General features: G+C 41.9%; 1 protein-coding gene across 9 annotated transcripts in view; it reads left to right on the plus strand.

Moving 5' to 3' along the window:
• The window catches only part of MYRF (myelin regulatory factor), a 244,940-nt gene that overhangs the window by 169,771 nt on the left and 47,228 nt on the right, over nt 1-27,941 (plus strand). For 6 of the 9 annotated variants that reach the window (XM_077460758.1, XM_077460759.1, XM_077460763.1 and 3 more), the window contains 10 exons: nt 7,991-8,270; nt 9,915-10,009; nt 10,373-10,496; nt 12,123-12,318; nt 16,298-16,374; nt 16,463-16,588; nt 20,820-20,910; nt 23,541-23,741; nt 23,889-24,000; nt 26,879-26,988. In XM_077460758.1, coding sequence (XP_077316884.1) covers nt 7,991-8,270; nt 9,915-10,009; nt 10,373-10,496; nt 12,123-12,318; nt 16,298-16,374; nt 16,463-16,588; nt 20,820-20,910; nt 23,541-23,741; nt 23,889-24,000; nt 26,879-26,988 — 1,412 coding nt within the window. The remainder of the gene's footprint in view (nt 1-7,990; nt 8,271-9,914; nt 10,010-10,372; nt 10,497-12,122; nt 12,319-16,297; nt 16,375-16,462; nt 16,589-20,819; nt 20,911-23,540; nt 23,742-23,888; nt 24,001-26,878; nt 26,989-27,941) is intronic. The other 3 variants (XM_077460760.1, XM_077460766.1, XM_077460761.1) reach the window with 2 other exon arrangements.

The following is a 27,941-nucleotide window of genomic DNA, read 5'->3' on the forward strand; positions in this document are numbered from 1 at the left end:
ATATGCAAGTGGGGTAAATGGGGAGATATAGACAGATGGGTGGAGGACCTTGGACCCCCCTGGACCGGGTGGCTCCTGGGGGGTTTACCCTTTTCTTTTTCTTTTTTTTCTCTCTTCGCTGTTTCCATGGACCCTGAGGGCTTTGGGCCCACGTAATATTAGGAAGTAAAGGGGAACTGTTTTTGTTTTGTATGCATAAAAAAGGGAAAAAAAGAGAAAAGGGAATGCAGATCTGGACTTCTGAAATTTGTCTGAGGCTTAAACTTTTGTATATAATATGAATAATAATAGATGTGTTATGCCCCCATAAATTTATCTCTATATTCCTGTAAAGAAATAAAGAATTTAAAAAAAGATAGATGGCACTGAAGGGCACTAATAGGTGGCACTGATGGGTGACAGTGATGGGCACTGGTAGGTGACACAGATAGGCAGCACTGCTAGGTGGCACTGATGAGGCACTGATTGGCACCACTGGTGGGCATTGATAGGTGGCACCTGTGGGCATTGATAAGTGGCACTGATTGCTTTCACTTATGTACTGGTGGGCACTGATTGGTTGGGCACTGTGGGCACCGATTTGTGGCACTGGCATGTGGTACTGGTGGGCTTTGCCCCTTCCTCTTCGAGATTGACGTCGCTTCAACAGAAGCCGGTGATTGGCTTTTTTTTCTCCTCGTGCTGTCAACGATTACCGATCTTCTGTTTTACATCACATGATCAGCTGTCATTGGCTGGCAGCTGATCATGTGGTAAGGGGTCGGATCTCCGATTTGTGATCACCCGAGACTCATTGACTCAGGTGATCACAGCGCACGCCACACGTGCCCTGCAGGGGGGCGCGGCCAGCTTGCAAAGGGGAGGACGTCTGTTGAAGCCCTCCCGGCAAAGCAGACCCGCGCTGTTGCCGTCATTCAGCTATAACATGGATCTGAAGGGGTTAAGGTAGAACTGAAGACCATCTGTGTCCCATTAGGGATATTTCCCTTCATTTCCTGTCCCGCAGCCAAAACCAGAAGTGAGAGGAAATTCCTGTAAATTGAGGGAAATCCCCGGTTGTCATTAGAAATCGTGTCCTCATTGGAGGATTTCCCCTCTATTCCTGTTCTGGTGGGCGCTCCAAATTTGGGATTTTCTTTTCATGTTCATTCTTGGTAATAAAGGTCACCAAGACAAATAGAGAGGGTGAATCGCCCTAACTGCGACGCAGACAGCAATAATAACCTGACATGTGTTCTAATCCATCTTCACTCTTTCTGATATTAAAGTTTTGCCTTTAGTTATACTTTTTGCACCTGGAGATTATTAGTAGAAAGCTGCCCTTGAACACGAGACATTGAGGGCAATGTACTAACATTGGAGCATGCAAAATCACGTGAAGCCCTGCATAGAAACCATCCAAATAATGGTGCGCTTATTTAGCAATAATATAAATATTCTGTCTAAACAGGTAAAGGAAAAATATTATAACACAAAAGTGAATATCATCAGAAAGTCCAAACAACAAAAAAAAGTGCATAACTGCCCAACACTTGTGATTCAAAGATGAGTGAATGTCCCTCACTCTTCCAAGTATGTGATACAATCCATGCCACGAATCAATGGATGTGCAAAACAACCCCCAACCATCCACCTCTGAGTGAATTGGCCGCTCACCTCAAAAAAAGACCCATATGGGTCTAATCAAGCTTTGTGTATAAATTAAGGGAATCTTTAATCATCAGGAACACCAGCTCCGGTTAATAAGGACACACACTTTCTTTGGAAAACGACTTTTCAGATGTTGCTCAAAATATATAAAAAGAGTTTATTGTGCACTACCATTTATGTATGGCTGAACTCGCATTGCTCAGAGATCGCATGTGATTGGCACCTGCAGTGCGGGTGCGAATCACATGCGATCTCTGAGATTGTGCTAGTGTGAACCCGGGCTTTAAAGAAGATTTATTAAAGTGGTTGTAAACCCACGTAAAAAAAAAATTGCTGATACAGTGGATATCTCCTAAACCATGCCGGTTTAGGAGATATCCACGGTAGCTACAGGCAAGCCTTATTACAGGCTTACCTGTGGTGAAAAGTGGTCTGTAAGGGTTTACAACCACTTTAACCGCTTCTTGACCTCCCCTACGCCGATGTACAGCGGCAGAATGGCACAGGTGTGCAAAAGGGCGTACCCGCAAGTCCCTTCGTAATCCCAGGCTAGCAGGTGCGCGCGCACCACCGGCGGCCCGCTGCGCACCACGGGAGTGTGCCCGCGGGTCCCGTGGACTCGATGTCCACTGGTGGTCCACAATCGCGATGAGGAGAGGTAGAGCAAGGCATAAACAAGGTATTTCCCTGTTCTGCCTAGTGACATGACAGAGAGCTACTGCTCTCTGTCATCGGGAGCAAGGACCTCTGTCATGTCCTAGGTAGCCCACCCCCCTAGAGTTAGAACACACTGAGGGAACACAGTTAACCCCTTGATCGCCCCCTAGTTTTTAACCTCTTCCCTGCCAGTGACATTTACACAGTGATCAGTAGCTATTTTTTAGCTCTGATCTCTGTATAAATGTCACTGGTCCCAAAATAGTGTCAAAAGTGTCTGATCTGTCCGCCTGCAATGTCGCAGTCCCAATAAAAATCGCAGATCACCGCCATTACTAGTAAAAAAAAAAAAAAAATTATAATATAAATGCCATAAATCTGTCCACTATTTTGTAGATGCTATAACCTTTGCACAAACCAATCAATATACAGTACACTTATTGTGATTTATTTTTTTTTCTACCAAAAATATGTAGAAGAATACATATCGGCCTAAACTGAGAACGAAATTAGTTTTTTATATATTTTTGGGGGGTATTTATTATTGCAAAAAGTAAAAAAGATATAGCTTTTTCAAAACTGTTAGTTTTTTTTTTGTTTATAACACAAAAAATAAAAACCACAGAGGTGATCAAATACCACCAAAAGAAAGATCTATTTGTGGGGAAAAAAGTACATCAATTTTGTTTGGGTACACCATCACACGACCGCACAATTGTCAGTTAAAGCGACGCAGTGCCGAATCACAAAAAATGCTCTGATCATTAAGGGGTTAAAATCTTCCGGGGCTGAAGTGGTTAATCATAAGAATTGTGCACTCACAACCTGATAGAACACCTTTGGGATGAATTAGAGCGGAGACTGTGAGTCAGGCCTTCTCATCCACATCAGTGCCTGACCTCACAATCGCACTTCCGGAGGAATGGTCAAAAATTCCCATAGACACACTCCTAAACCTTGTGGACAGCCTTCCCAGAAGAGTTGAAGCTGTTATAGCTGCAAACGGAGGGCCAACTCAAGATTGAACCCTACGGACTAAAGCCCCATTCACATTATCAGATTTTCTGCTGATTTTTTCCTTCAGATTTACCAAAACCATATAATATGAGGTCAAACCTTAGGAGTTTCAATTTGTATGCCATCAGGCAGCCCTTGCACTACATGGGTTTGATAAATCTGAAGACAAAAATCAGCAGAAAATCTGATAGTGTGTATGGGGCTTAAGACTGGGATGCCATTAAATTTCTTGTGTGTGTAAAAGCAGGCGTCCCAATACTTTTGGTAATATAGTGTAAGTGGGTACTCTGTGATGATGGCAGTAATTACCTGACCAGCTGCTCTATGGGAAAAGTTGATCATCTAAAATGCAAATTTTATTTCAATTTTTCTTGTGTTCCCCAAAGATATTGTTGACACCAAGGCTTGTTTGCTCAGTGCAATAACATGCACACTCAGCCAATATGATCATACTTGTTTATACCACAATCTACTAGCACCCATGTCATGTCTTTGGCTAGCAATTGTTGTGATTGGTTCTTCTACATGAAATCACCCCCAGGAGTAGATCTCTCATGAAAATGGAAGAGAAATAATCCTGTTTATTCCAGATTGCTGACTCCCTTGTTAAGCCTCGTACACACGATTGGATTTTCCACAGACAAAACCTTGGACTTTTGTCCGAAGGCATGTGCCTGGATTTTGTCTTGCATACAAATGGCAAGGAATTGTCGACCAACAAACACAAACTTAGTGGAGGTACTACGTGTTTTTTCAGCTCTTTTTCTGCTAATTTTGTGTTAGTAGAAGTTTGAGTGTTGATTCACACTTTTAATTTTGCGTTTTTCATTTAGCACTTTTCAGTTTGCTCTTTTCATTTCGTGCTTTTCAGCTTGTTTCTGAACGGCCGTTCGTCAAGCAGACATGTTGAGGAATCGGAGGAGATAACATGTTATTTATTATTGTCCTTGGATTTATTGCTTTGACCCAAGTCCAGTCCAGGAACAGGAGGAGGGGGAGTTCTTAGACCAAAAAATGGTTGCTTTATTACTCGTAACCAATTGTGTCCGATTGCCTCTCTGGGGATCAGGAAGGAATTTTTTCCCCTGCTTTAGCAAATTGGATCATGCTCTGCTGGGGTTTTTGCCTTCCTCTGGATCAACTGTAGGTATAGAATTGGGTATATGGGATTGTATGATATTATTATTATTTTTTTTTTGTGGTTGAACTGGATGGACTTGTGTCTTTTTTCAACCTGACTAACTATGTAACTATGTAACTATGTGTCATATGCCTTTGCTGCGGGAGCTCCAGGAGAGTAATCCAGATTTTTTCGGAATTATCTCCAGATGACGGACCCCTGCTTTTACCAACTCTTGGCATTGTTGACCCCCTATATTAAGAAGCAGGACACATGCTTGAGGCTTTTATTAAATTTTTTGGTTGAACAATGATTTGATTTGTTATATTTTCTATATTTTTGGATGCATAGAATGCACTTTTTGGTTAAGTTCTAGCATGGTTTATTTGTTTTCTTTTTTTAATGCACAATGTTTAGCACCGCTTTACCATAGTTTTAGCGGCGCTATTCGACCACTAATGGGGCAGTTTTAACCCCCCACTAGTGGCCGAAAAGGGGTTAAATCTGCCCACAAAATGCCAACGCAGCAGTGTTTTGCCGGCGGTATAGCAGCGCTGCCCCACTGATTTCGGTGGAAAAGCAGTGAGTTCATCTATCCTTCACCTCTCCAAAGAAGCTGCTGGCAGGACTTTTTCTGAATGGAGCCACTTTTTTCAGGTGCTATTTGAAAGGGGTCTAATACTTGGCTATGTGTTTTACTTGAAATGACAGTTTGGGAGTAGGCAGTTACATTTAAAAAAATACAATGTAAAATTGACAAGGGACACCGACATAGTTGTAGCTTTGATCTTAAAAACTACGAGATAATCGTGGTGTGGTAACTTACCCCCAAAAAAAACAAAAAACAAAAGCATAATAATAATATTCTTGATATCACTAGAAAAAAAAAGCCTTTGAGAATTAGTTTGCAATAACTCTATCAGTATCACCAGCAAAGCAGCTTCATTATTATCCCATTAAAGAAGAAGAGAATGTGCGCCGCATTTCATAATTTGCCGCGTCACGAATGTTAACTCTCCATTACAAACGCTAGTTTACAAGACCGACCGCTTCCGGCTCATCCTTGCTTCCGAGCATGCGTGTTTGTACTTTGGACTTTTGTCCGACAGACTTGTGTACACACGCTCGGAAAATCAGACAACACACATTTGTCCGTGGAAAATGTTAAAACCTGCCATCCAACATTTACCCATGGAAAATCCGACAACAATTGTCCGATGGAGCATACAAACAGTCGGATTTTCCGCCAACAGCCTGTCATCACACATTTCCCGTCAGAAAATCCGATCGTGTGTATGCGGCTTTAGTTCACAAAAGCTTTCATCCCTATAAAATGGCGCAGGTAGATTTGTGTGAATTTGCCAGTAATTTGGCATTCCTCCAAGCTAAATATTTATGCAATGGGCCGCTTAGCAGCAGTGATCTTCTCAGCGTACATTTGGTACCAATAATCTCTATGCTAGATCTGATTTATTGACACTTCTTGTGTTATAGACAAAATGCAATTCACCATCACTACCCAGAGAATCACTTCAAAGTTACATTTGTTTTGTAACTCTGCCAAAGCGTTTTGTCTCTATTGTATCAAATACAGCAGTTATTTATGTAGAAAATAATGTTTATTTAATTTCAGCTTGATTGGTGTATCAAAACCCAAGAGAAAAAAATTGAATATGTTTGCAGGTTACAAGTCATTAATAGTGGTGACTGCATTATTTTCCTTTATTTACACCTTATGATCTGCCAGTAAGGCTCATTTCACAGTGACAGCCATGGTCCGGTAAAAATAGGCAGTTAATCCACATTTTTATCTCCCCTCAAACATCCATCTTCAAGCAGACATGGTGATGCTTGGATGGTTCACATTGCTGCGGCTGCAAAGCAGCGAGGCACCACCTGTGAAACTCTCCCATGTAAGTGAATAGGGCCGCACCGCAACCACAAGCCAAACACTTGGGTGACAGTTGTGGTGCTGTCTTGCAATGCAAAATTCAGCAATAATTAAGGAAAACAGGCATCAGGAGGTGGCAGTGTTGCCTCACGAACATCTCACGAACGCCTGCAAACCTCCTTTCACTTTACTTTGAAAAATGATCTGCCACAAATCCCTTTTAAGGGGGTGTGGTGGACACCACCTCAGATGTAAAAGGAGCCTTACTAACACATTTCCGGTCCCTTGGTGACAATGCTCATTAGGCTGAATCCCCCCTTGTTCAGTCCCTCAATAGCAATCCGCAGTGGATCACCTTTCAAGCATTCAGGTGGCGATCCTGCCGCCCTCCTGAATTGCTGTTTTTATTTTTTGTTTTTTTGCCAAATAGTATTTTTTAATGAGACTAATGCGCTGCAACTGCAAGCGAAATGTTTGGCTCGTGATTACTGTGTGGCCTTATTGATTTGAATGGACTAGTTTACCAAGTCAATGCAACGTGCCACATTAAATTTGCCATGACCAACTCTGTAAACAACCCGCTCCAACTGTATGGCAGGCTTTTGGTGGGCGTTGGGGGGGCTTAAAACAGGCAGTTAAACCATGGTTTTACTGCCCCCAACTGCCTGGTGAAAAAGGCCTTGCTTCAATTGTATGGCAGGCTTTTGGTGGGCAGTTGGGTGTGGTAAAACCGTGATTCAACCGCCTATTTATATTGCCCCATAACTGCCTGTGTGAAAGGGGCCTTCCAATACTGTATCTATGGAGAACCCAGAACAAGACTATCTCCCCGTCTCCTCTTCTCCAGAATTGAATAGGAGTTTTTTTAATTGAATTGGCTTCTGCAGTCCTCATTAATAGCTGGTAACAATGTAACTGATAAAATTGTAGCACGGGCAGAGAACGTGGGATCAACCTGTATTTTTTTGCACTTACAGTACAGAAATAATAAAACACATTAAATGGTATATTTAATGGACCAAAAGGAAACAAAAACATTTCCTTGTTAGGGTTTACATACCTTTTTTAATAAGAGATACTCATATTACTATCATACAGGATTTATATAGTGCCAACAGTTACGCAGCGCTTTACAATATAAAAGGGAGACAATACAGTTATAAAACAATAAAATACAAGGGATTAAGAGGGCCCTGCTCAGAAGACCTTACAATCTAATAGGGTGGGGCAGGTGGTACAAAAGGTTATAACTGTGGGCAATGAGCTGGTGGAAGTGGTAGAAAATTAGTTGGAGGCGTGACAGGCTTCCCTGAAGAGATGAGTTTTCAGGGATCGCCTGAAGGTAGCAAGAGTAGGGGATAGCTGGACAGGTGAAGGTAGCGAGTTCCAGAGGATGGGAGAGGCTCTGGAGAAATCCTGGAGACAAGCATGCGAGGAGGAGACGAAGGAGCTTGACAGTAGGAGGTCTTGGGAGGAGCGGAGAGGATGGTTTGGGTGATATTTGGAGACACGTTTGGTGGTGTAGCTCGGGGGCAGAATTGTGAATGGCTTTTGTATGTTGTGGTTAGTATTTTGAATTTAATTCGCTGGGTGATTGGGATATGTATCACAAAGTTTGTTATTGCTTCTCATTGTGTGTCTTCTTCATTTTACAGACCCCCATCTGCTTCGCACTATGACCCCAGAAAACCTCTGTCACATTTCCCAGTCTTCCCGCTTGGACCACCCCCCACCACCTCACCTACAAGGCCAACCCCCTCCTCACCCAGCTCACCAGCAGCACTATCCTAGCATGCAACGGGAACTCTACTTGAAAGTGGAATCAATGATGCCCCAGTACCCTCCCCTTGGACCTGGAATGCCCCCTGCAGACCTTCACCATGCACAGCAGTCTCAGATGCTTCATCAGCTCCTGCAGCAGCAGCATAGCTCAGAGTATGTATTCCTTAGACAGAGCATGTCATTAAATTCATCTTTTAGAATTGTACCTTCTTAAATGGTTACATCTTACAAAATATCACCCCACTAACAATCCGCCTCTTCTGCATGCCCCATTCATGTTGGCCCTCCTCCTAGTTTCATTTAGATCCAGGCCTTAACCCGTGCTGTAATTTAGAATTATTCAGTATTATAGATATTATTATTCTGGGTTTTCCCTATACTGCAGAATGCTATAAGATGCATGCATGGCAGTATGCTTGCTGTGAGCAAGCCTTTAACCTCCCTGGCTGTATTCTCGAGTCTGGCTCGGGGTGGATTTTCAGTACCAAAAGTGGAAACCCTGAGCCACACTCGGGATCGCATCGCAGGATCCAGGTACAGTTACTTACCTTGTCCCCAGGATCCTGAAATGTCTCCGCGTTGTGTGTGCGAGTCGTGTCTCTGCTCGATTCATCACAGTTCTGGGCTCCATTCCCTGGGAGCGGCGCAACACATGGGGACGGAGAACGACGCCAAATTCAAAAAGTGAAACACACACAATACATACAGTACACTGTAATCTTCCAGATTACATTACTGTATCGAATAACTTCACATTCCTTTTGTCCCTAGTGGTTTGTCCAGTGCCCTAAAAGCAGTTTTATATTATGTATACTGTTTTTCTGCCTGGAAACTGGAGATTGTCCATAGCAACCAAAACCATCCCTTTTCATCAAAAGCTGTTTTAGACCAGCTCTAGCTGGTAACTAACAGCGATAATAAATTAGAATCACTCGCAGAATTGAGTGATAGTGATTTGAGGGGAGATCTGTCATCAAACACTGAAATTAATGACAGTGACAATTCTGCAACTGACAAATTTCAGTGTTTTTGATTTGATTACATTATTAAATAATTTTATTATTATATTATTTGTTATGATTATTTATAGTTATTTATTATATTATAATTTATGATTTTGTGTTTCAAACTTTATCATACCTGGGCTGTCTACTAGACTCTTGTTTGGACAGATTTAAGTGAGTTATTCCTAAGAATTCCAGGCCTACAATTTAAAACACCAAATTTCCATGCAAAACATCAAAGCATCAAAAATCTGAAATAATCATACCGCCAGGGAGGTTAAAGGAAAGGATAGTAATAGAAAGGATAGAAATATGGGAGCTGCCATTACTAAGGCAATTTGAAGGTCAGATGTCACTTGAAGTCTGACGATTATCTTTATCTATCACAAATAAAGTTTCTATTCAAATTAAGCCATTTTTTACCCTCGGTCCATTCTGGCCTAGGGGTCCATAATATTAAGTAGCTATACTATGTTCAAGGTGAGATGCTGCTCAAACCGAACCCAGTGGGTGGGGCGAAACACGTCCGGGGCATGGCCGGAGCAGCTCTGGCTGAGGCCATACACAGTAACATTCATATTTGAAGCTCCGGGTCGGTTTGAGAGGCAGCTCATCTTGCATATGCCTATACTCCTTAGTTCACTGATGCCTGCTCCTACAATCTGGACACTGGCAGGGATATCTGTCATCCTCCAGCTTTGACTGGCACGCACACTTTATACGTGACCTCAGCTTTATCATGTTGTTTTGTTCTCTTTCTGACAATTTATGGATACATGTTTTTGTATTGTAGGCTCCCTGTGCACCCAACAAAGAAGAGGAAACATTCAGACTCTCCAAACTTGAGGGATCAAGTATCAAATGGAGGCATGGTGAAACAGGAGCCGGGTACTGGCACACAAACATACACCCACACATATATGTCTAGTGAAAGTGTGCATTGTCAACAGGGCACATGTTACAACATGCAAGTTCAGCCAAATCTGTTGAGTCAGGGGATGATGCACACATATTGGCCAAAATCTCTACTTCTGAAGTATGGAGATAAACCACATATCAAGGTTTCACCACTGAATACAAGCATTAGGAGATGAAATGGAACTGCATATCTGCATAAACCAATGCAGAGCAAACACCATTTAAACAGCATTGCAGTGAAATAAATGACACACCACACAATGACAAGGTGGGAGGTTCGTGGGATGGTGTTTCATATCAAATAATCCAATCATTTTCTGACTTCTCCTAAAGGTCTCATGCAAGACACTGACAGTCTCAATGGTTCCTACTTGGATCCCAACTATCAGTCCATAAAATGGCAGCCGCACCTACAGAATAAATGGGTGACCCTGTATGACAGCAACTACAAAGAACTGTAAGTAAGCAGGATATTGTAGAGTCATATAACATTATAGCATACAGCATGTTTTATAGACACCTTCTGCAGCACTGATCCACCGTATTTATAGAATAAATGGGGGTTATTTACGAAAAGTGCAAAATCTGGTGCAGCTCTGCATAGAAACCAACCAGCATCCAGGTTATATTCCCAAAGCTATGTGCATTGCAGATAATTTAACAAACTTTGTTGCAGATTCCTACATTTTGTTATTCTGAAGGAATAGCTGTTTGTTTGTCTGTGTCCATGTGCCTAGTAAATCTGTAGGGGAGTGACTTTATAATTATCAGTTAGCTTCTGCACCTGAAAGGCTCTAAAAAATGGAAATTGGCAGGGTCCCTTTAGATGTGATTTCCCTTTGAGAGTATATCACAAAAAATGCCATTCTTGTTGCAGGGGATGCCCAAAATCTGATTGTATCTTAGTGCAGACTTCTGGGAAAATCAGTAAAGCTGGCCATACATTATACAATTTTCCCTTTGCTGTAATCTTCTGTAAAATGCAATGCAATAGGGCTACCTGGAGGCGTTCTGTACACAGATGGTGTACAGAACGCCCCTTGACATATGTAATTTCCTGCTTATGTGTTTGGCTTAACCCGGCCAAACATTATACAATTATCTTATTCAATTTTCCTTTAGATTCACCAAAACCATATGATATGAGGTCAAACCTATACACTTTAAATTTGTATGCAGTCAGGCAGGCCCTTGCACCACAGAGTTGAAGGTAAATCTAAAGAAAATTGAATAAGATAAATAGATAGTGTATGGCCAGCTTAAGCCAATCACACAAGCAGGAAGTTACATATCTGGGGTGCGTTCTGTATACCATCTGTACATTTACAGAATGTCTCCAGGTAGCCATATTGCATTGCATTTTACAGAATATTACAGTGGTGTAGATTGAAAAGGAAAGGTAACTTTTAATAACATTCAATTACAATATGACTTGTATTGCATTTGTATACACTATATATATATGTGTGTGTGTGTGTGTGTGTGTGTGTGTGTGTGTGTATATATATATATATATATATATATATATATATATAATGTGTGTGTATATATATATATATATATATATATATATATATATATATATATATATATATATATATATATATATATACAGGCATACCCCACTTTTAAGTACACAATGGGGTTTATTTACTAAAGCTGGAAAGTGCAAAATCAGGTTCACTTCTGCATAACCAACAAGCTTCCAGATTTTATTAGCAAAGCTTAATTGAACAAGCTGGGGTTAGACGCTCATTGGATTCTAAGCAGAAGTGAGCCTAATTTTGCACTTTTCAGCTTTAGTAAATAAACCCCATTGTGTACTTAAAAGTGGGGTATGCCTGTAACTTTTGTCCCATGACAGTGGAGTTACCCTTTAATTGAAGTTAGAAGCTAATTGGCTACCATGCTCAGCTGCACCAGGTTCTGAGTGCACTAGTTTTAGTAAATCCCCCCCACCACAGTGTGTGTAGCCTGAAGAAAAGCCTTGTGTACCTTGTAAGCTCAGTATTTTATGGTGTTATGTAAGTTAATAAAATAAAATGCATTAAGGGTTCGGCACTGACGTTTCTATACCTTGCAGCCCAATGCCTACCTACAAAGTAGATGCAGATAAAGGGTTTAACTTCTCGGTGGGAGACGATGCGTTTGTATGCCAGAAGAAGAACCACTTTCAAGTCACAGTATACATCGGCATGATTGGAGAACCTAAATATGTCAAAACCCCTGATGGTATTTTACCTCTGGAGTGCTTCTTCTTGAAATTAAATGGAGTTAAGGTGAGTAAAAAAAGAGCTCTGATGTATAGTATACTCTTTTTCATAAATGCAGTTTTTATTTTAGAATCATGTAATCTGATTAAATACAAACAGTGGATTGCATTAAAGCCCTAATGGGTAGTATTAATCACTAAAACGAAACTCTAGGTGCATATAAAAGATACAAATAATGCACTTCTGTAATCGGTAATGTATTCTTTAATGTATTATTTAAATACAAGCAGTGTCATTTCTTGCATTTGAACTGGTATAGCAGATATTAGGCTGGGAGATGAAAAGCAGCACAAGAGGCCAATCAGTTGTGCTGCAATGCGGAAACCACTCTGATAGGAGGAGAGAGCAGAGTGACAGAAAGAAGAGCTCACCATTGTGCTGGTTCTTCTTGTACTATCCATTTACAGGCTGGGGGACAAACGAGATTTGTAAGGCCCTGTTCACACATTGTGTGGTGACTGGCATTTTTTAGCACTGGAAGAACACCAGTCAGTACTAGAGCACATCGAAAACGATTGTTTTCTGTGTGCCTAGTACACACTGCAATGCGGCCCGTAGTTGTGGTGCAGCAAGCTGCGATAAAATGCAGATGGCACTGAATGTGCACTGCTCTGTCTTGACATGAAGGAATGTCACTTTGTGCACTTCAAATAAAGTTGAGGGGGAAAAAAGGGAACTATGTGATGTGCTGAAATACAAACCACACCACTCCCTTCACCTTGGCTCAATGCAGCCAAAATGGATAGCTGCCCACACACTAAACTGCTCCAGTTTAGAGTGCAGACTTTGTGAACGAGCCCTTACTGACCAGCTGCAGAGAAAAATCTATTTTCTTGCTCTGCCAGACAAACTTTAGTTCACACTAGTGCAAATTGGATGCAAGTTTTCCGCATCCAATTCGCACAGCAGGAGATTGTGGCGGGCTCACTATGGAGCTGGTTCACATATCTCTGCAGCGGCTCCGGTGCGATTTGCACAGGAGCCCTGCACGTCTTTTGGTCCATTTCAGGTTTGAATTCAGCCAAAAATGTGTGCTAAAATCAGACCTGAAACAGTGAATGAGGACACACCAGACTCCTGCGCCGCTGCGTGCTTATATGTGAACCCAGCCTTAAAGTGTGACAGAGCTGTGTAAATTTTGGGACTGTATAGACAGAAGTACACTTTCATTTGGCAGGCAGATTTCATATATGTAGCTGAATTATGTATTTATTTAAAATCCTTGTAAAAAGATAATATATAAAAACATAAAAGCGAAAAGTTAAAATAGGAACCAAGATAGTTGTTTCACAGTATTTCTTATAGTGGGTGTAATTAACAAGTGGCAACGCTAAACTCAAATTAATGTGTAAGAACACACATGATAAAGGAAAAAACTGTCCCTTTTTTTAAGTGAACAAATCACCTCATAAACAAATTGAAAAATAATATAAAAGGTCGGCGTTAATTCAAGTGAATATACATAAACATACACAATTAACTTAAAGTCACATTATAATTGGGTGAATATATAAAAATAAAATCCAAAAAATCTTTAAAGAAACGTGCGCACACTAAAAGAAGAGCATCCTATGTAGAAAAATTGGTGTAAATGAAGCCTTAAGCCCCATACACGCTATCAGATTTTCTATGGAGTTTTTCCTTCAGATTTACCAAAACCATATAATATGTGGTCAAACCTTAGGAGTTTCAATTTGTATGCAATCAGGCAGGTCCTTCTACTACATGGTTTTGGTAAATTTGAAAGAAATACTCAGCAGAAAATCTGATAGTGTGTATGGGGCTTAAGTTATCTGTGCTCCACCATCAATCGTGCAGGAGAATAACAAACTCACCAGATAACTGAAAAAATGTAACTTATATAAAATCAATTCCTTCCTGATGACGTGGAAACATGAAATGCATTGAGGCTGCGCGCTCGCCTGCACTGACGTCACTTACGGTACGCCTGGTTACTATCTCTGGTGTGTTGGAACTCATGCCGAGAGCTCCAGGAACGGCGTGTATCCCTGCTGTTTGGCCATACATGCTAGTGCTAGCCTATTAGCATCCACAAATGTGAGTGCATTACTTGGCAATTTGGCTAATCTCTATAGGCTGTATTGCGCTATGTGATAAACTTAGCTTTTTTCAAGCTCCTGTCTTTGCACAAGTCTAAGGATACACCAGCTGATGGTGTTAAGTTACAAGGACATTACATTACAACTACTCACAGTCCCTGACCAGACCCTCTGGATTGCCAAAGGAATATTATTCCTCTCACACGTCCTGGAAACGGTGCAGTCAGGTCATTCCAGTCCATCAAGGACGACTTTGGCCTTCCCAATCGAATGCTCTTTCGCTACCTCCAGCTTCGACATGCCCTCAACTCCCAATTCGGCGAATCCATCCCCAGACTAGAGTCGTTGCTCCCTGTGGACGTGATTCACAGCCAGGACCCTAAGGGACTGATCTCCTTTTTTTACAACCACCTCATGCTACCCAAAGCCACCTCGTTGGCATATGAGCTGAGGTCCAAATGGGAGGCTGACTTGGGGGCTGTGGAGGATGAGGATTGGGAAGACGCATTGTCCATCTCCAAGACTGTATCCCCCCCCCCCCCCCCAAATTGTCAGACAGGCTCACACATTTATATTCTGCACAGGTCCTATATTACCCGGACTCGCGTATCCAGGTTCAAACCCAATTACAGCCTGTGCTGCCCCAAATGTGGAGACCCCAGGGGTACATTTTACCACATGATGTGGGCCCGCCCACGTCTTCAAGAATACTGGTCACAAGTGATTAAATTCCTCCATGACAGCATGGGCTCCCCCTTATCTTTGTGCCCCCGTCAATGTAATCCTCCCCATCCCCGGTACCTTAATATATTCTTGCAGGAATCTTTATTCCTTGCCAGGATGCAAATTGCCCGCACCTGGATCAAAGTGACTCCCCCCACCATTCAGCAATGGATAGGGGCAGTTAATGCTTCCCTACAAAAAGGTAATGTACCTACACAAAGGATGCCCAGCCAAATACAATACAGTCTGGGACAGGTGGCTAGACAACACATCCACATGCACGGATTAGGACCAATCCCTAGTGGCGGGGATGCATACTGCTTCCCCCATGCATTTACTTGATGCCCTTTAACCCTACCGCATACCCACTCATGAATGCAATGTTATATGCCTTCTGTACCCCATACATTCCCGTGGTGGGCGGTGTGTACCACCTCCACGAGGGGGCCCAGTGATCGCCACAGATGAAATATTAGGAATGCTCCGAATTAATGTGTAATGACATATGCACCATTTGTCCTCAGGTTATGTCAAACATGTTACCCTTTTGTATAGTGCTTGTTGCACTCAAGACATGTTAAATGTATCCGTCTCTTTTTTATGCTCAATAAACTTGATTTTGATTAAAAAAAAAGTTACAAGGACCTTCCCTCCTGGTACCCCTACCTTCCAAGGAATTGATTTTACATAAGTTACATTTTTTCCGTTATCTGGTGAGTTTGTAATTTTCCTGCACGAGTGATGGTGGAGCATAGATAACTAAGAGCACTTTCATTTACACCAATTTTTCTACATAGAATCCTCTTCTTTTGATGTGTGGACCTTTCTTTAAAGATTTTTTGAACTTTATTTATATATATTCATCCAATTATGATGTGACTTTAAGTTAATTGTGTATGTTTACTTATATTCACTTGAATTAGCACCAAACTTTTATATTATTTCACAGTATTTCTTGTCAGTAGATTTGAAAATACATGCAGAAAATGGAGAGAACTATAAAGTTAGTATCCGTAAGTCAGCTAGATTGTTCTAGTAATTGTAGCAAGCCTGAAGAACGATAGTAGCAGGAAGCAGTGCCTAGTTTCATGGACATGCCATGGCTGAATGCACTGTAAAGTATATGTGCTATACACATAAGTTGCTCTGTGCTCGACCATCTCCTCATCCTACTTCCTAAAACGTATGTTTTTCTCTTACAGTTAGAGTCTATTAACCAGAGCATCAGTATTGAGCAGTCGCAGTCGGACCGAAGCAAACGTCCGTTCCACCCTGTTACGTAAGTAATGGGGAGCATTAATAGGGGGCTTTTTCCTTTAGCAGAATTTCCCAATTGAGGTCAATAGAAGCTTATCAATAATATACAGACATTGTATTTCTAGGCTTACTCTTCCTCCAGACCAGGTTACTAAAGTGACAGTGGGGCGACTCCATTTCAGTGAGACTACAGCAAATAACATGAGGAAGAAAGGAAAACCCAATCCAGACCAGAGGTGAGTACCGCTATGGATCTTAACCAGTTGTGGATCCTAGATGTTCTATATAAGTCCAAATCATTTTCATCAAAGTACACAGGACGTATGAGTACATCCTGTCCTTCTGCCCAGATGTTGCTCATCTTCTTGCACTCGCCAGCAATTCCCGACTGTCAAAATGATAGCTGGAAGTTGCTGTGGAAATAGCTATTGTTTTAAAAAAAAAAAACAGACCATGTGAAAGAGAGATTGAAAAGAACATTGTTATTGTTGTATTTACATTGTTTCATTCATCTGCAGCTCAAAGGAATGAGCTTAAGGCCCATTTTAAGTCTGCCTGCTCAGCGGGGAATCTGTCCACTGATCCCCACTAAGCAGGCAGGATGGCTGGTCTGTGTCTGCTCCGCTATGCAGAGCGGACACCGACACAGCCCACTTTTCCCTATGGGCGGTCGGATGTAAACGGACAGCCTGCCCATTTACACCCTGAAAGGCAAGGTGAGAAACAAAAAAGGGCGCCTACTAAGTGCAGTATGTTTAACCACTTGCTTACTGGGCACTTAAACCCCCCTCAGTCCCAGACCAATTTTCAGCTTTCAGCGCTGATGCACTTTGAATGACAATTGCGCGGGCATACAACACTGTACCCAAATGAAATTTTTATCATTTTTTTCCCACAAATAGAGCTTTCTTTTGGTGGTATTTAGTTACAGCTCGGAGTTTTATTTTTTGCTAAACAAACAAAAAAAGATGCAAAAAAAAAAAAATCATGTTTTAATAGTTTGTTATAAAATTTTGCAAACGGGTCATTTTTCTCCTTCATTGAAGTGCGCTGATTAGGCGGCACTGATGGCTGCATTGGTGGGCACTGATATGCTGCATTGGTGGGCACTGATGGGCTGCATTGGTGGGCACTGATAGGCATAGTTAAGGCGGCACTAATAGGCACAGATAAGGCGGCACCGATGGGCACAGATAAGGTGGCACTGATGGGCACAGATAAGATGGCATGGATGGGTGGCACGGATGGGTGGCACGGATGGGCACTGATAGGTACCACTGATAGATGGGACTGATGGGCACTGATAGGTGGCACTGATAGGTGGCTCTGATAGGTGGCACTGCTGGGCACTGATGGGCGGCACTGCTGGGCACTGATGGGCGGCACTGCTGGGCACTGATGGGCGGCACTGGGTCGCAGCACCTTTGAGGCAGATTGTGGGCACTGTGGGTGGCACTGTTGGTGGCACTGCTGGATGGCACTGTAGGTGGCACTGTAGGTGGCACTGTGGGCACTGATGGGGGGCACTGATGGGGGGCACTTACTTTTATTCAGGATGGCACGGCGGTGGGCAGGTGGGCACTGGCAGGGGGCAGGTGGTCAGCTGTATTGCTGGCCGTGATCGGGACTGATGTCCCGATCACGGCCGCCGGTGATCGGCTTTTTTTTTCTCTCCTCGCGCTGTCAGCGCGAGGAGGAATAATAGCCGATTACCGGCTCCGTTCTATCACATGATCAGCTGTCATTGGCTGACAGCTGATCACGTGATAAGGGGTGGGGATCGACCCCTTGCACGGATCGGTGATCAGGCGAGTCTCACGGACTCGCCGATCACAGAGCGCGCCGCGCAGGCCGCTCGTATCCGGGACGACGTCAATAGACGTAGTCCCGGAAATGTAGGTCCGCGCTGATGCCGTCATTTGGCAATAGCGCGGATCTGTAGTGGTTAAAATAAACATACTGCACTTAGTAGGCGCCCTTTTTTGTTTCTCACCTTGCCTTTCAGAGTCTGCTTCACTCCTAAGGGAGCTGCCATCGGTGTTACTGTTTTATCTTTACATATGGACTTTTTGTTTTACACCGGGACTCTGTTCTTTTAGGTTGTTCTATTTTATTATAGATTATATTATATCTTGTATATAGCATTTTTTTTATGTATGTTTTCCTTCGTTGTCATTAGTTCCATAACGCAGTGTTTGTACCCATCTTTGCGCCACTCCTTCCTTTCTATTGTTTACTCATTTACACCCAACTGCTATCCGATCCACCAGAAGGGTGGGGAATGAATACCCATCCGTCTGTTTTTAAAGGGACTAGATCGGATCGGATGTTGGCATGTCTGTTGATACCCGCCATTCCATAGAGGAGACTGGAGGGTCTGATCTGGTTTGCCTGAAAAACTGATAGGCGGACCCAATCACTCTGCTACTGTGAAAAGGGCCTCAACTTGCAAATTATATTAGTATAACAAGTAAAAAATAAAGAAAGGTTACTTTTTTTTTTTTTTATGTAATCCCTTATTAGCTAATAGTTTACCCTAATCAGACCTAATTAACTCTTCCTTCCCCTTCCCCCCTAACTAATATATTTTTGCATATTATAATGATGACATCCATGCAAGGGTATCCTGGAAGCCTCCACACATCATTGCCATGCATGTATATTCTCTCAATGCACCTTCAGTCTCAGTAAGGATTGTTAAGGCCAGCCCCATCCCCTACTAAAGCAATTTTTAACGACTTCAGCCCCGGAAGGATATACCCCCCTTCCTTACCAAGTCCTTTTTTGCGATACGGCACTGCGTCACTTTAGCTGACAATTGCGCAGTCATGCAACGTTGTACCCAAACAAAACAAAATTTACGTCCTTTATTTTCCCCAAAAAGAGCTTTCTTTTGGTGGTATTTGAAAAAAAAGCTAATTTTTTTTACTTTTTGCTATAATAAAAAATGTATAAAAAAAACTAATTTCTTCCACAGTTTAGGCCGATATGTATTCTTCGACATATTTTTGGTAAAAAAATTGTATATTGATTGGTTTGCGCAAAAGTTATAGAGTCTACAAAATAGGGGATAGATTTATGGCATTTTTATTATTCTTTTTTTTTTACTAGTAATGGCGGTGATAATCGATTTTTATCGCGACTGCGACATTATAGCGGACAGATTGGACACTTTTGACACTATTTTGGGACTGGTGTCATTTATACAGCAATCAGAGCTACAAATAGCCACTGATTACTGTATAAATGACACTGGCAGGGAAGGGGTTAACAATAGGGGAGGTCAAGGGGTTAAGTGTGTTCCCCCGGATGTGTTCTAACTGTAGGGGGGTGGGCTACCTACAACATGACAGAGATCACTGCTCCCGATGACGGGGAGCAGTGGATCTCTGTCATGTCTCTAGGCAGAACAGGGAAATGCCTTGTTTACATAGGCATCTCCCCGCCGGAATCACGGGCCACCGACAAACATTGAGTTTGCGTGACCCGCGGGTATGCTCCCACCGCGGGCGTGCACGTGTGCCCGCTTGCAAATTCAAAGGGGTGTACAGGTATGCCCTTTTGCGAGCCCGTACCATTCTGCCAACGTAAATCGGCGTGCGGCGGTCAGCAAGCGGTTAAATTAATCCTTTCTGTTTCATTACATAATTTATTTTGGACTCTGACATAATCACTGGGTCTCGTGCTCTACATTGCAATGTAGGCAGATCATAGCTAATGGGTGGAGCTGGCAGGGTACTGTACATATCTGAAAACATCACAGCACCCTGCCTCAGCACTGTTCTTATAAGCACTCAGCATGCAGACTGCCCTAGGTAAGGCCCCCATGGGAGACTGCATTTCCATGACTGAAAAACCTAAAGTCCAATGAATGAAAGGAGAAGGCCAGGGACAGTAAGGATGGGGAGGAAATAGCTAGATGATGCTGAACATCGTTTAGCCAGGAAATTAGGAGGCTCTATCTGACTTGCTGCAGCTTCTGCTGCACACTGTGAGAAGCTCATGGTATGCAGTGAAATCATTCTAAGCTATTTCAGTACAGGAGAAAAGGAGAAGAGCCTGTGCAACAAGACTGGAGGTAAGCCTGGAGCTCATCTTTAAGCAAAATACTCCAATACTGTTTGCTTCACTATAAATAATAATCACTAATATTAATGCTTCACTATAAATATTCTGTTTTATTTTGCCATGTGAATGGCTTGTAAATAATTTTAGGAGTTATTCTTTTCTAATCTGACTGATAGTTGATGATAGTTTCACTCTGCCTCAAAGAAAATGATGAAATAGTTATGAAGAATCCGATGTTTTTAGAAGATTATTTTTGAGGTTATTACGTCGATAATTATGTTTGTTTCGTTTTCTGTATATCACTGGAACTTTCGGCCACTCATTAGCTGCTAATCATCATCCTGTTCTCCTCAATCAAATGATAGACCTTTGGTTGTTCCCTGCTTGTTTGGTTTTCAGGTATTTTCTCCTAGTTGTGGCTCTCCAAGTCCAGGCTCAGAACCAGACATATCTGGTGGCGGCACACTCGTCTGAACGCATCATTGTCCGGGTAATCAATATAATATTATTATATAATAATTAGTTTGTATTAATGTTATGTGAATAGTGAACAGAGTTTAAGCACATTTATGTTACCAGATTTAAATCTAAATATAGCTTGGTCCACAACAAAGCATTAGTAGATATCTTGGCAGCTTTGTGTATGTTAAAGTATTGTCTTGATATTTTTTTGGAGGGCTTTTTGAAACCTGAAAAAAAATCTTACTATATTTGTTGTGGTCTCATGTTATTTCCTATTATATTTTAAAAATGTGTTTTATTTTGAGTTTCAAAAGGATAAATTCACCTTTAAGCTAAAAACACACAGCCTTCATCTTTAGCTCCCTAAACTATGCAAAGCTGAAACCTTGCTGCCGTGCTGCCCGGTTACTTTCTTACCTCCTTCGAGTTGATGGTCTCATTGTAATATGTCATGCAGCAAAGGCGGATATAATTACCAAAGCACGACAGTGGCAGCTGGTGAAATTTTTAGGATGGGGTTTGCCAGACCCTGCCCTTCCTTTTGGCCACTCCCACCTCTCATATGCCCCACGCCTAATATAATCCACCCACTCCGTTCCCTGTATTCCACTTGCTTCCACCCATATTGTCAGGAGTATACAGCTCAGCATCACAGGACAGAGTATACAGCTCAGCATCACAGGACAGAGTATACAGCCCAGCATCATAGGACAGAGTATACAGCCCCAGAATCACAGGACAGAGTATACAGCCCAGTATCACAGGACAGATTATACAGCCCCAGAACCACAGGACCATACCTCCCAGCTTTCTGAGATGGGAATGAGGGACACTTATTAGCAAAAGTATGCAGGCATAGGACACACCCCCTGTCATGCACCCTTAAAGGAAAATTGTACAAAAGATATTGATTAGTTAAACCCACAAGTGCTTTTTTTTACCATTACAATTCCCTTTATATTGGCTTGTGAAAATTACAAATGTAGCAATTTAGAAACTGGATGAAAGGTTTTGCTCTGGGAAACACTTTTTGAAAGATAAACAGTGTATTTTATATACAACTATATACATCAGACCAGAATGAGGGACAAATGAGTGGCTATGAGGGACAGAGGGAAATTCCAATGTCCAAGTCAGGGACAGTTGGGAGCTATGCAGGACAGAGTATACAGTCCAGCATCACAGATAGGGCATATAGCTAAGCATTACAGATATGGTATATGGATCAGCATCACAGATAGGGTATATAGATCAGCATCACAGATATAGTATATAGATCAGCATCACAGATATGGTATATAGATCAGGATCACAGATATGGTATATAGATCAGGATCACAGATAGTATATCGCTTAGCATCACTAAACACCCCACTCGTGGGGCTCGTGGCACACTACCTCCACCTCCCCTCTTCCGGCGCAGGAGGTCCAGCACTTACCGGGCTGTGGTGTTCTTTCCACCTGTGTCTCCTCTAGGCAGCAGCGGCAGAGGCGTCCGCTCCTCGTGCTCCCTCCACTCTGTTCCTCTTCCGCCAAAGTGCTGGGCATCCAATAGGATTGCCTAGCACTTTGGCCAGTTGGGTAACAGGTCTCACTGACCTACCTCCTGATTGGCGGGAGGCACTGTGGTGTGAAAATAGCAAAAATGAATTCGCTATGGTCACACAATTTGGTGGGATCAGGGCCCTGGGCCTTCCCTTTTTTGAAGCTTATTAGAGCCTCTGGCTCTAATCAGGTGCTTAAAAAAAACACCCCCTCCCATTCCCACCATAGGAGTCCATGCACCCTGTGTCTTAAAAGGGGCCGGGCGCATGGATAGGGAGGTGGCGGCAGGGATGGAGGCGACGCCCACAATACACCGGCTGCCACTGTTGCATGAGAACATTTATGGGTCCTCCCTTCAGCTATTGTCAAAGTACAAACAATTATAAACAGTAGATAGATGAGATAACAGGAAGTGAAACAAATACTCTTTGAAACTACTTGAATACAATAAACCAAGAGCATCATCATGGTGTAATGTAGAAAGCCTTCCTTTTCTTACCTGCCCTAAAAGTAAGCAGTGTCCAGGTCTACCTGATAGTTGGGTTCCAACAGCTGCCCGACACACATAGTTACATAGTTAGTCTGATTGAAAATAAGACACAAGTCCATCTAGTTCAACCAATAAAAAGGGGAAATTTTACAATCCTATACTGTATACACAATCCCATACCCACAGTTGATCCAAAGGAAGGCAAAAAAAAAACCCAGCAAAGCATGAACCAATTTGCTCAAGCAGGGGAAAAAAATTCCTTCCTGATCCCCCAAGAGGCAATCAGATGTTCCCTGGATCAACTTTACCTATAAATGTTAGTATCCACTTATTTTATGTACATTTAGGAAAGAACCCAGGCCCAGTGTTTATGGGGCCCCCTAGGTCCCTAGGGGCTCTTGTGCAGCTGCACAGTCCATATAAATATTATGCCTGCCCCTGGGATATGGTCTTAGCACTGTTCTGTAGTTGAGGGCTAGCTAATGTCAGTAATTTCATTTCATAGTTTTCAAGCTCTGTAGTTTAGATATAACCCTCAGTGGTGAGCGCTGTATATTTATGTAGGATGTTTTCCAGTACCATATATTTTTTTCTGCTGTTCATTCTAAACTTTTGCTCATTAGGCCTCAAATCCTGGACAGTTTGAGAGTGACAGTGAAGTGCTCTGGCAGAGGGGGCAGCTGCCAGATACTGTCTTCCACCATGGACGCATTGGCATCAACACAGAAAGACCAGATGAAGCTCTTGTGGTACACGGAAATGTAAAAATTATGGGCTCACTAATGCATCCCTCTGACATTCGAGCAAAGGAGGACATTGAGGAGGTGAGAGAGTGATATGTAATGATAATATATAATTACAATGGCAAAAATGTTTGAGCATTGTACAGCAGGTTGAGATAGAATGGGAGCTGTCTACTGTATAATGTGCACATTGTTTTGTTCTGACTTATCTTCTGAATGTTTTTGCAGGTTGATACCACTGAACAGTTAAAACGGATCTCCCAGATGCGTCTTGTTCATTATCATTACAAGCCAGAATTTGCTAGCACAGTGGGGCTTGATGATGACAAAGAAGAAACAGGTAGGATCAATACTCACAAAATACGGGACTGTTTATGTACTGCCTGCTCCTGTAGAACAGTAAGCACCTAAATGCTAAAAGTGCTTTTATATGAGTGGATTCTGTCTCTTGTCAAGTACACAATGACCATATAGAATGACCATATATGAACACTATAGCATATAGCCAAAGGGTAAGTTAGGTTTGTTCGATAAACTACACCATAACCACACTACTTACCCAAACAGGCTGAATAAGTAATGGAGCAGTTTGCCCCACTTAATCAGTGGTTTGGGGTCTACATGATCTAACTTTATAAATAACATTGGATAGATTGGGGAAGAGATTGTCCCCTTGTTGGGTTTTATTGCTACTCTTTGTGTCCCTGTTGCAGATTTTCTGTTACTTCCTGTCTCCTGAAAACCATTACCAAACAAGTTCCTAATAGCAGTAAAAACCATACAGGAGTTTTAACCCTTTCCCACTTCAGACAAAGCAAAAACTAGTTTAAGTTGAATATATACTAAGAGGTTGATTTACTAAAACTGGAGAGTGAAAAATCTGGTAGAGCTCTGCATAGAAACTTCCATTTTTTTTTGTCAATCTTAATTGAACAAGCTGAAGTTGGAAGCTGATTGTCTACCATAGAGAGCTGCACCAGATTTTGCATTCTCTAGTTTTAGTAAATCAACCCCTAACTGTTTATAATCCATGAGATCCTTTTTAAGGATCTGATATAGTATCTTTCAAATACATAAGCTCCTATCCCAGAGGCGTAATTAGAACCTTCTGGGCCCCGCTGCACGAAACCATGAAGGGTCCCACTAGCCACTGACCAGGGCCCTTCTTTCTCACTGATCCTGGGGCCCTTTACTCCCATTGTGGGACCCTTTATGATGGTCCCACAGAGGGCCACCTTCCTGCTGCCGTCTTCGAGTCCCCCCACAGTGGAGGCCAGAGCCCAGTCGCAAGTGCGGCATTTGCGACCCCAGTAGTTTTCTACTGGTGTCAGTAGTTTTTTATTTTTGTTTCTGCATTTATTTATTTTTACCATTTTTTATGTTTTTTTATTTTTATTTTTTAATACCCCAGTTGGGGGACTTTGGTGAAAGTTTGGGGAGATATCAGGGGTCTAAACAGACCCCTTATGTCTCACTTTTAAGACAGAGAATGGGACTGAGGACAGACTCCTCAGCTGCACAGACTGGATGAACAGGAATAACTCCATACGCAGTTTTCTATGCCCCACCTATGAATGAATTATAAAAAACAGAGTCAGTGATCTGTGAGAGGGAGAGGAGGAGAAGTGGGCATTCAGCAGTTAGCGATTGGTTCCTCTACATGCCGCTGCCCTCCTGCCCAGGCATACAGGGGTGCTGATGAGAGAAAGAGCTGGGAACACACTGCTCAAAGCCACCTATTAGGATCTGATGAGCTGCTGGAGAGATCTGGGTGCCTGCCTGGTCCGCAGCCAGGAAATGCAATAGAAACAAAGAAGAATGGCGGCACATCTGGTAGTAAAATCAAAAGAATTTATTGAAAGTCCATAAAATCAAGCGAACATGACAAACGTCAATCCAGAAAAAGTGCTCAGTAGACGCGTTTTACACAGACGTGCTTACTCATCACACAGGGCCCCTGGATCCTGGGGTTGGGTGGTAATGGCGACCCCTGTACGTAGGCCCCTATACATTAGATCTATAAGCTCCTATCCATTAAATCTAAAAGAAAAATAAATACCATGCTAAACCTAAATCTACACTAGTACAACTAAAATTCGCTGCAGCTCAGTTTTATAAGATACACGTAAACACAACAAGATAACAAAAGAAAAGAAAAAAAAACGCACACATACATAAATACTGTAAATAAAATGAAATATAAACACCTATGAGTGATTAATTGATTGCAATAGTAGTGAAAAAAAGTTGACCTACCCCTCTAATAAATCAAACATAAAATAATTTATAAAACCAATTATAAATAACAAGTGTTAATAATGAAATTTGAAAAAAATCCCAGTGAAGTGATAAAAAAGTCCAATAAATGAAAATTAGTCCAGTGAAAACGTAATAAATACCTAAATTTCATAAGAATTCATGGAAAAATAAAAAATATTAGATTAATAGTAGCAATAAAAATGAAATGTAAAAAATATATATTAGTGATAATAATAAAAAAATTGGTGATAATATGAGTGTAATAATAATGTAAAAATAAAAATAAAAAATAGAAAGTGTTCAATCTTCTGTGCAACCAAAACACACCAAGGATTGTGACCACCACCACACAAAATATGCGCTTACCAAAAGGCAAGCGATTTCATGCCCATAGTAAATCTCCACAGCACCTCCTCAGACCATGATCACAGTAGACTCCCTTATTGAACGAAACAAGCCGGGACCGTCAACAGCAGCACGTGAAGCAGAAAGGCAGTACTTGGGATTCCAGGGAGATGGAAAGAAGACTCACCATAGCATAATTCCGTATAACAAATTTAATAAAAGTAAAGGAATACACTTACATAGAAAGCAGTAAAAACACCCATGAAAAATGCCGGCCGGCATGCAATCGCCCGTCCAACCTACGCTGTATCACAATGACGTCAGCACGTCTGCCACCCGACGTACGTTTCGTCGTAAAAAGACGTATTCATTAAATCTAATTAGATTGCTCTGTAACATGGAAGAACAATGTAACAAGTAACCGTAGTGGGCATTGTTTGTATATGGTTTATTTAATCTTGTTATTTGGTGGGCCCTGTATGCACCCAGTCTAGCACAATTTCAGGGTGACTTTCTTTTATACAATATTAACACTGGGCAACATATGAGAGACAGATTCTGTTTTAAATTCAATCTCGCCATTGTCTTGATGAAAACATTTTACTTTCCAATAGGAGTGATTGCTCAGGAGGTGCAGGAGATCCTTCCTGAGGCAGTAAAAGAGACCGGGGACGTGGTGTGTGCCAATGGTGAAACAATTGAGAACTTCTTAGTAGTGAACAAGGTAAGACTTGGAATGCCAACGAATTACATACATAAGTGTAGAACAAAAAGAGGGAAGGGTTGGCCAGGTCACACCGAGAATTTTAGCAAACAATCTCCTTCAACAGAGATCTTTAAGCAACCAAATTCTTACTAGATCATTGCAATGGGCCCACAGATCAGGAAAGGTGTGTCATTTATGGCCAGACTAAAGCTAAGATCATACATGAGAATATAACTGTACAGTCTCCTCTAGAGAGATTTAGTTGTTGATAAATCCAAAGGAGATTATACAGAAAATGTACAATCAGATTGTAATTTGTGTGGCCAGGTTTCATTTGGCAAATTTTGAAGGTCTCTAGTTTAATGATCTGGCAGTGCTGTAGTGAATTGGGATGTGTCTAAAATGTGGGAAATGTAAGCTGGGATAAAAGCAGCATCTTAAGTATGCATAGTGTTGTGGACGCCAATCAGCGCCTCTCAATCGCTATGTTTTCTGAGGGTTGGAAAAGGACGGTGAGTATTCCCTTGTACTGTTGACTTCTCTTGCAAACAGTTTAAGTTTGTAAGAACTTCCAGTGCTCCCAACATAGCCCAGGTATGAAGACACCTTTAGTCACTTCCAACGTACAATCAATATCTCTTACCTATTGGGAAAAGTGAGTCGTAAGAGGATATTTTATTATCAGGGAGACAAGACTGGTCAGACATTAAATACTTTCTCTTAAAGATACCTTGTTACTAGACCATTCACCTTGACGGTAACCTTCCCATAACATTATACTGAATGCGCATATAATGCATTTATCTGTAAAAACCTCAATTTTTTAGCTATCCAAAAGCCCTGCCACTGCTGCTGGGCACTGCCATCTTGAATGTGATGTCAGCAGGCTCAGAGCTGTAGCTCAACTGACACTATATTATTTCCCTTTGCTCCTTCGCCCCCCATGCCCGTCACTTGCCTAGGCGAATCAC

The sequence above is a fragment of the Lithobates pipiens genome, unplaced genomic scaffold, assembly GCF_037356315.1.
Source record: "Lithobates pipiens isolate NorthernLeopardFrog02 unplaced genomic scaffold, aLitPip1_a1.2 Scaffold_10, whole genome shotgun sequence".
NCBI lineage: Eukaryota > Metazoa > Chordata > Amphibia > Anura > Ranidae > Lithobates > Lithobates pipiens.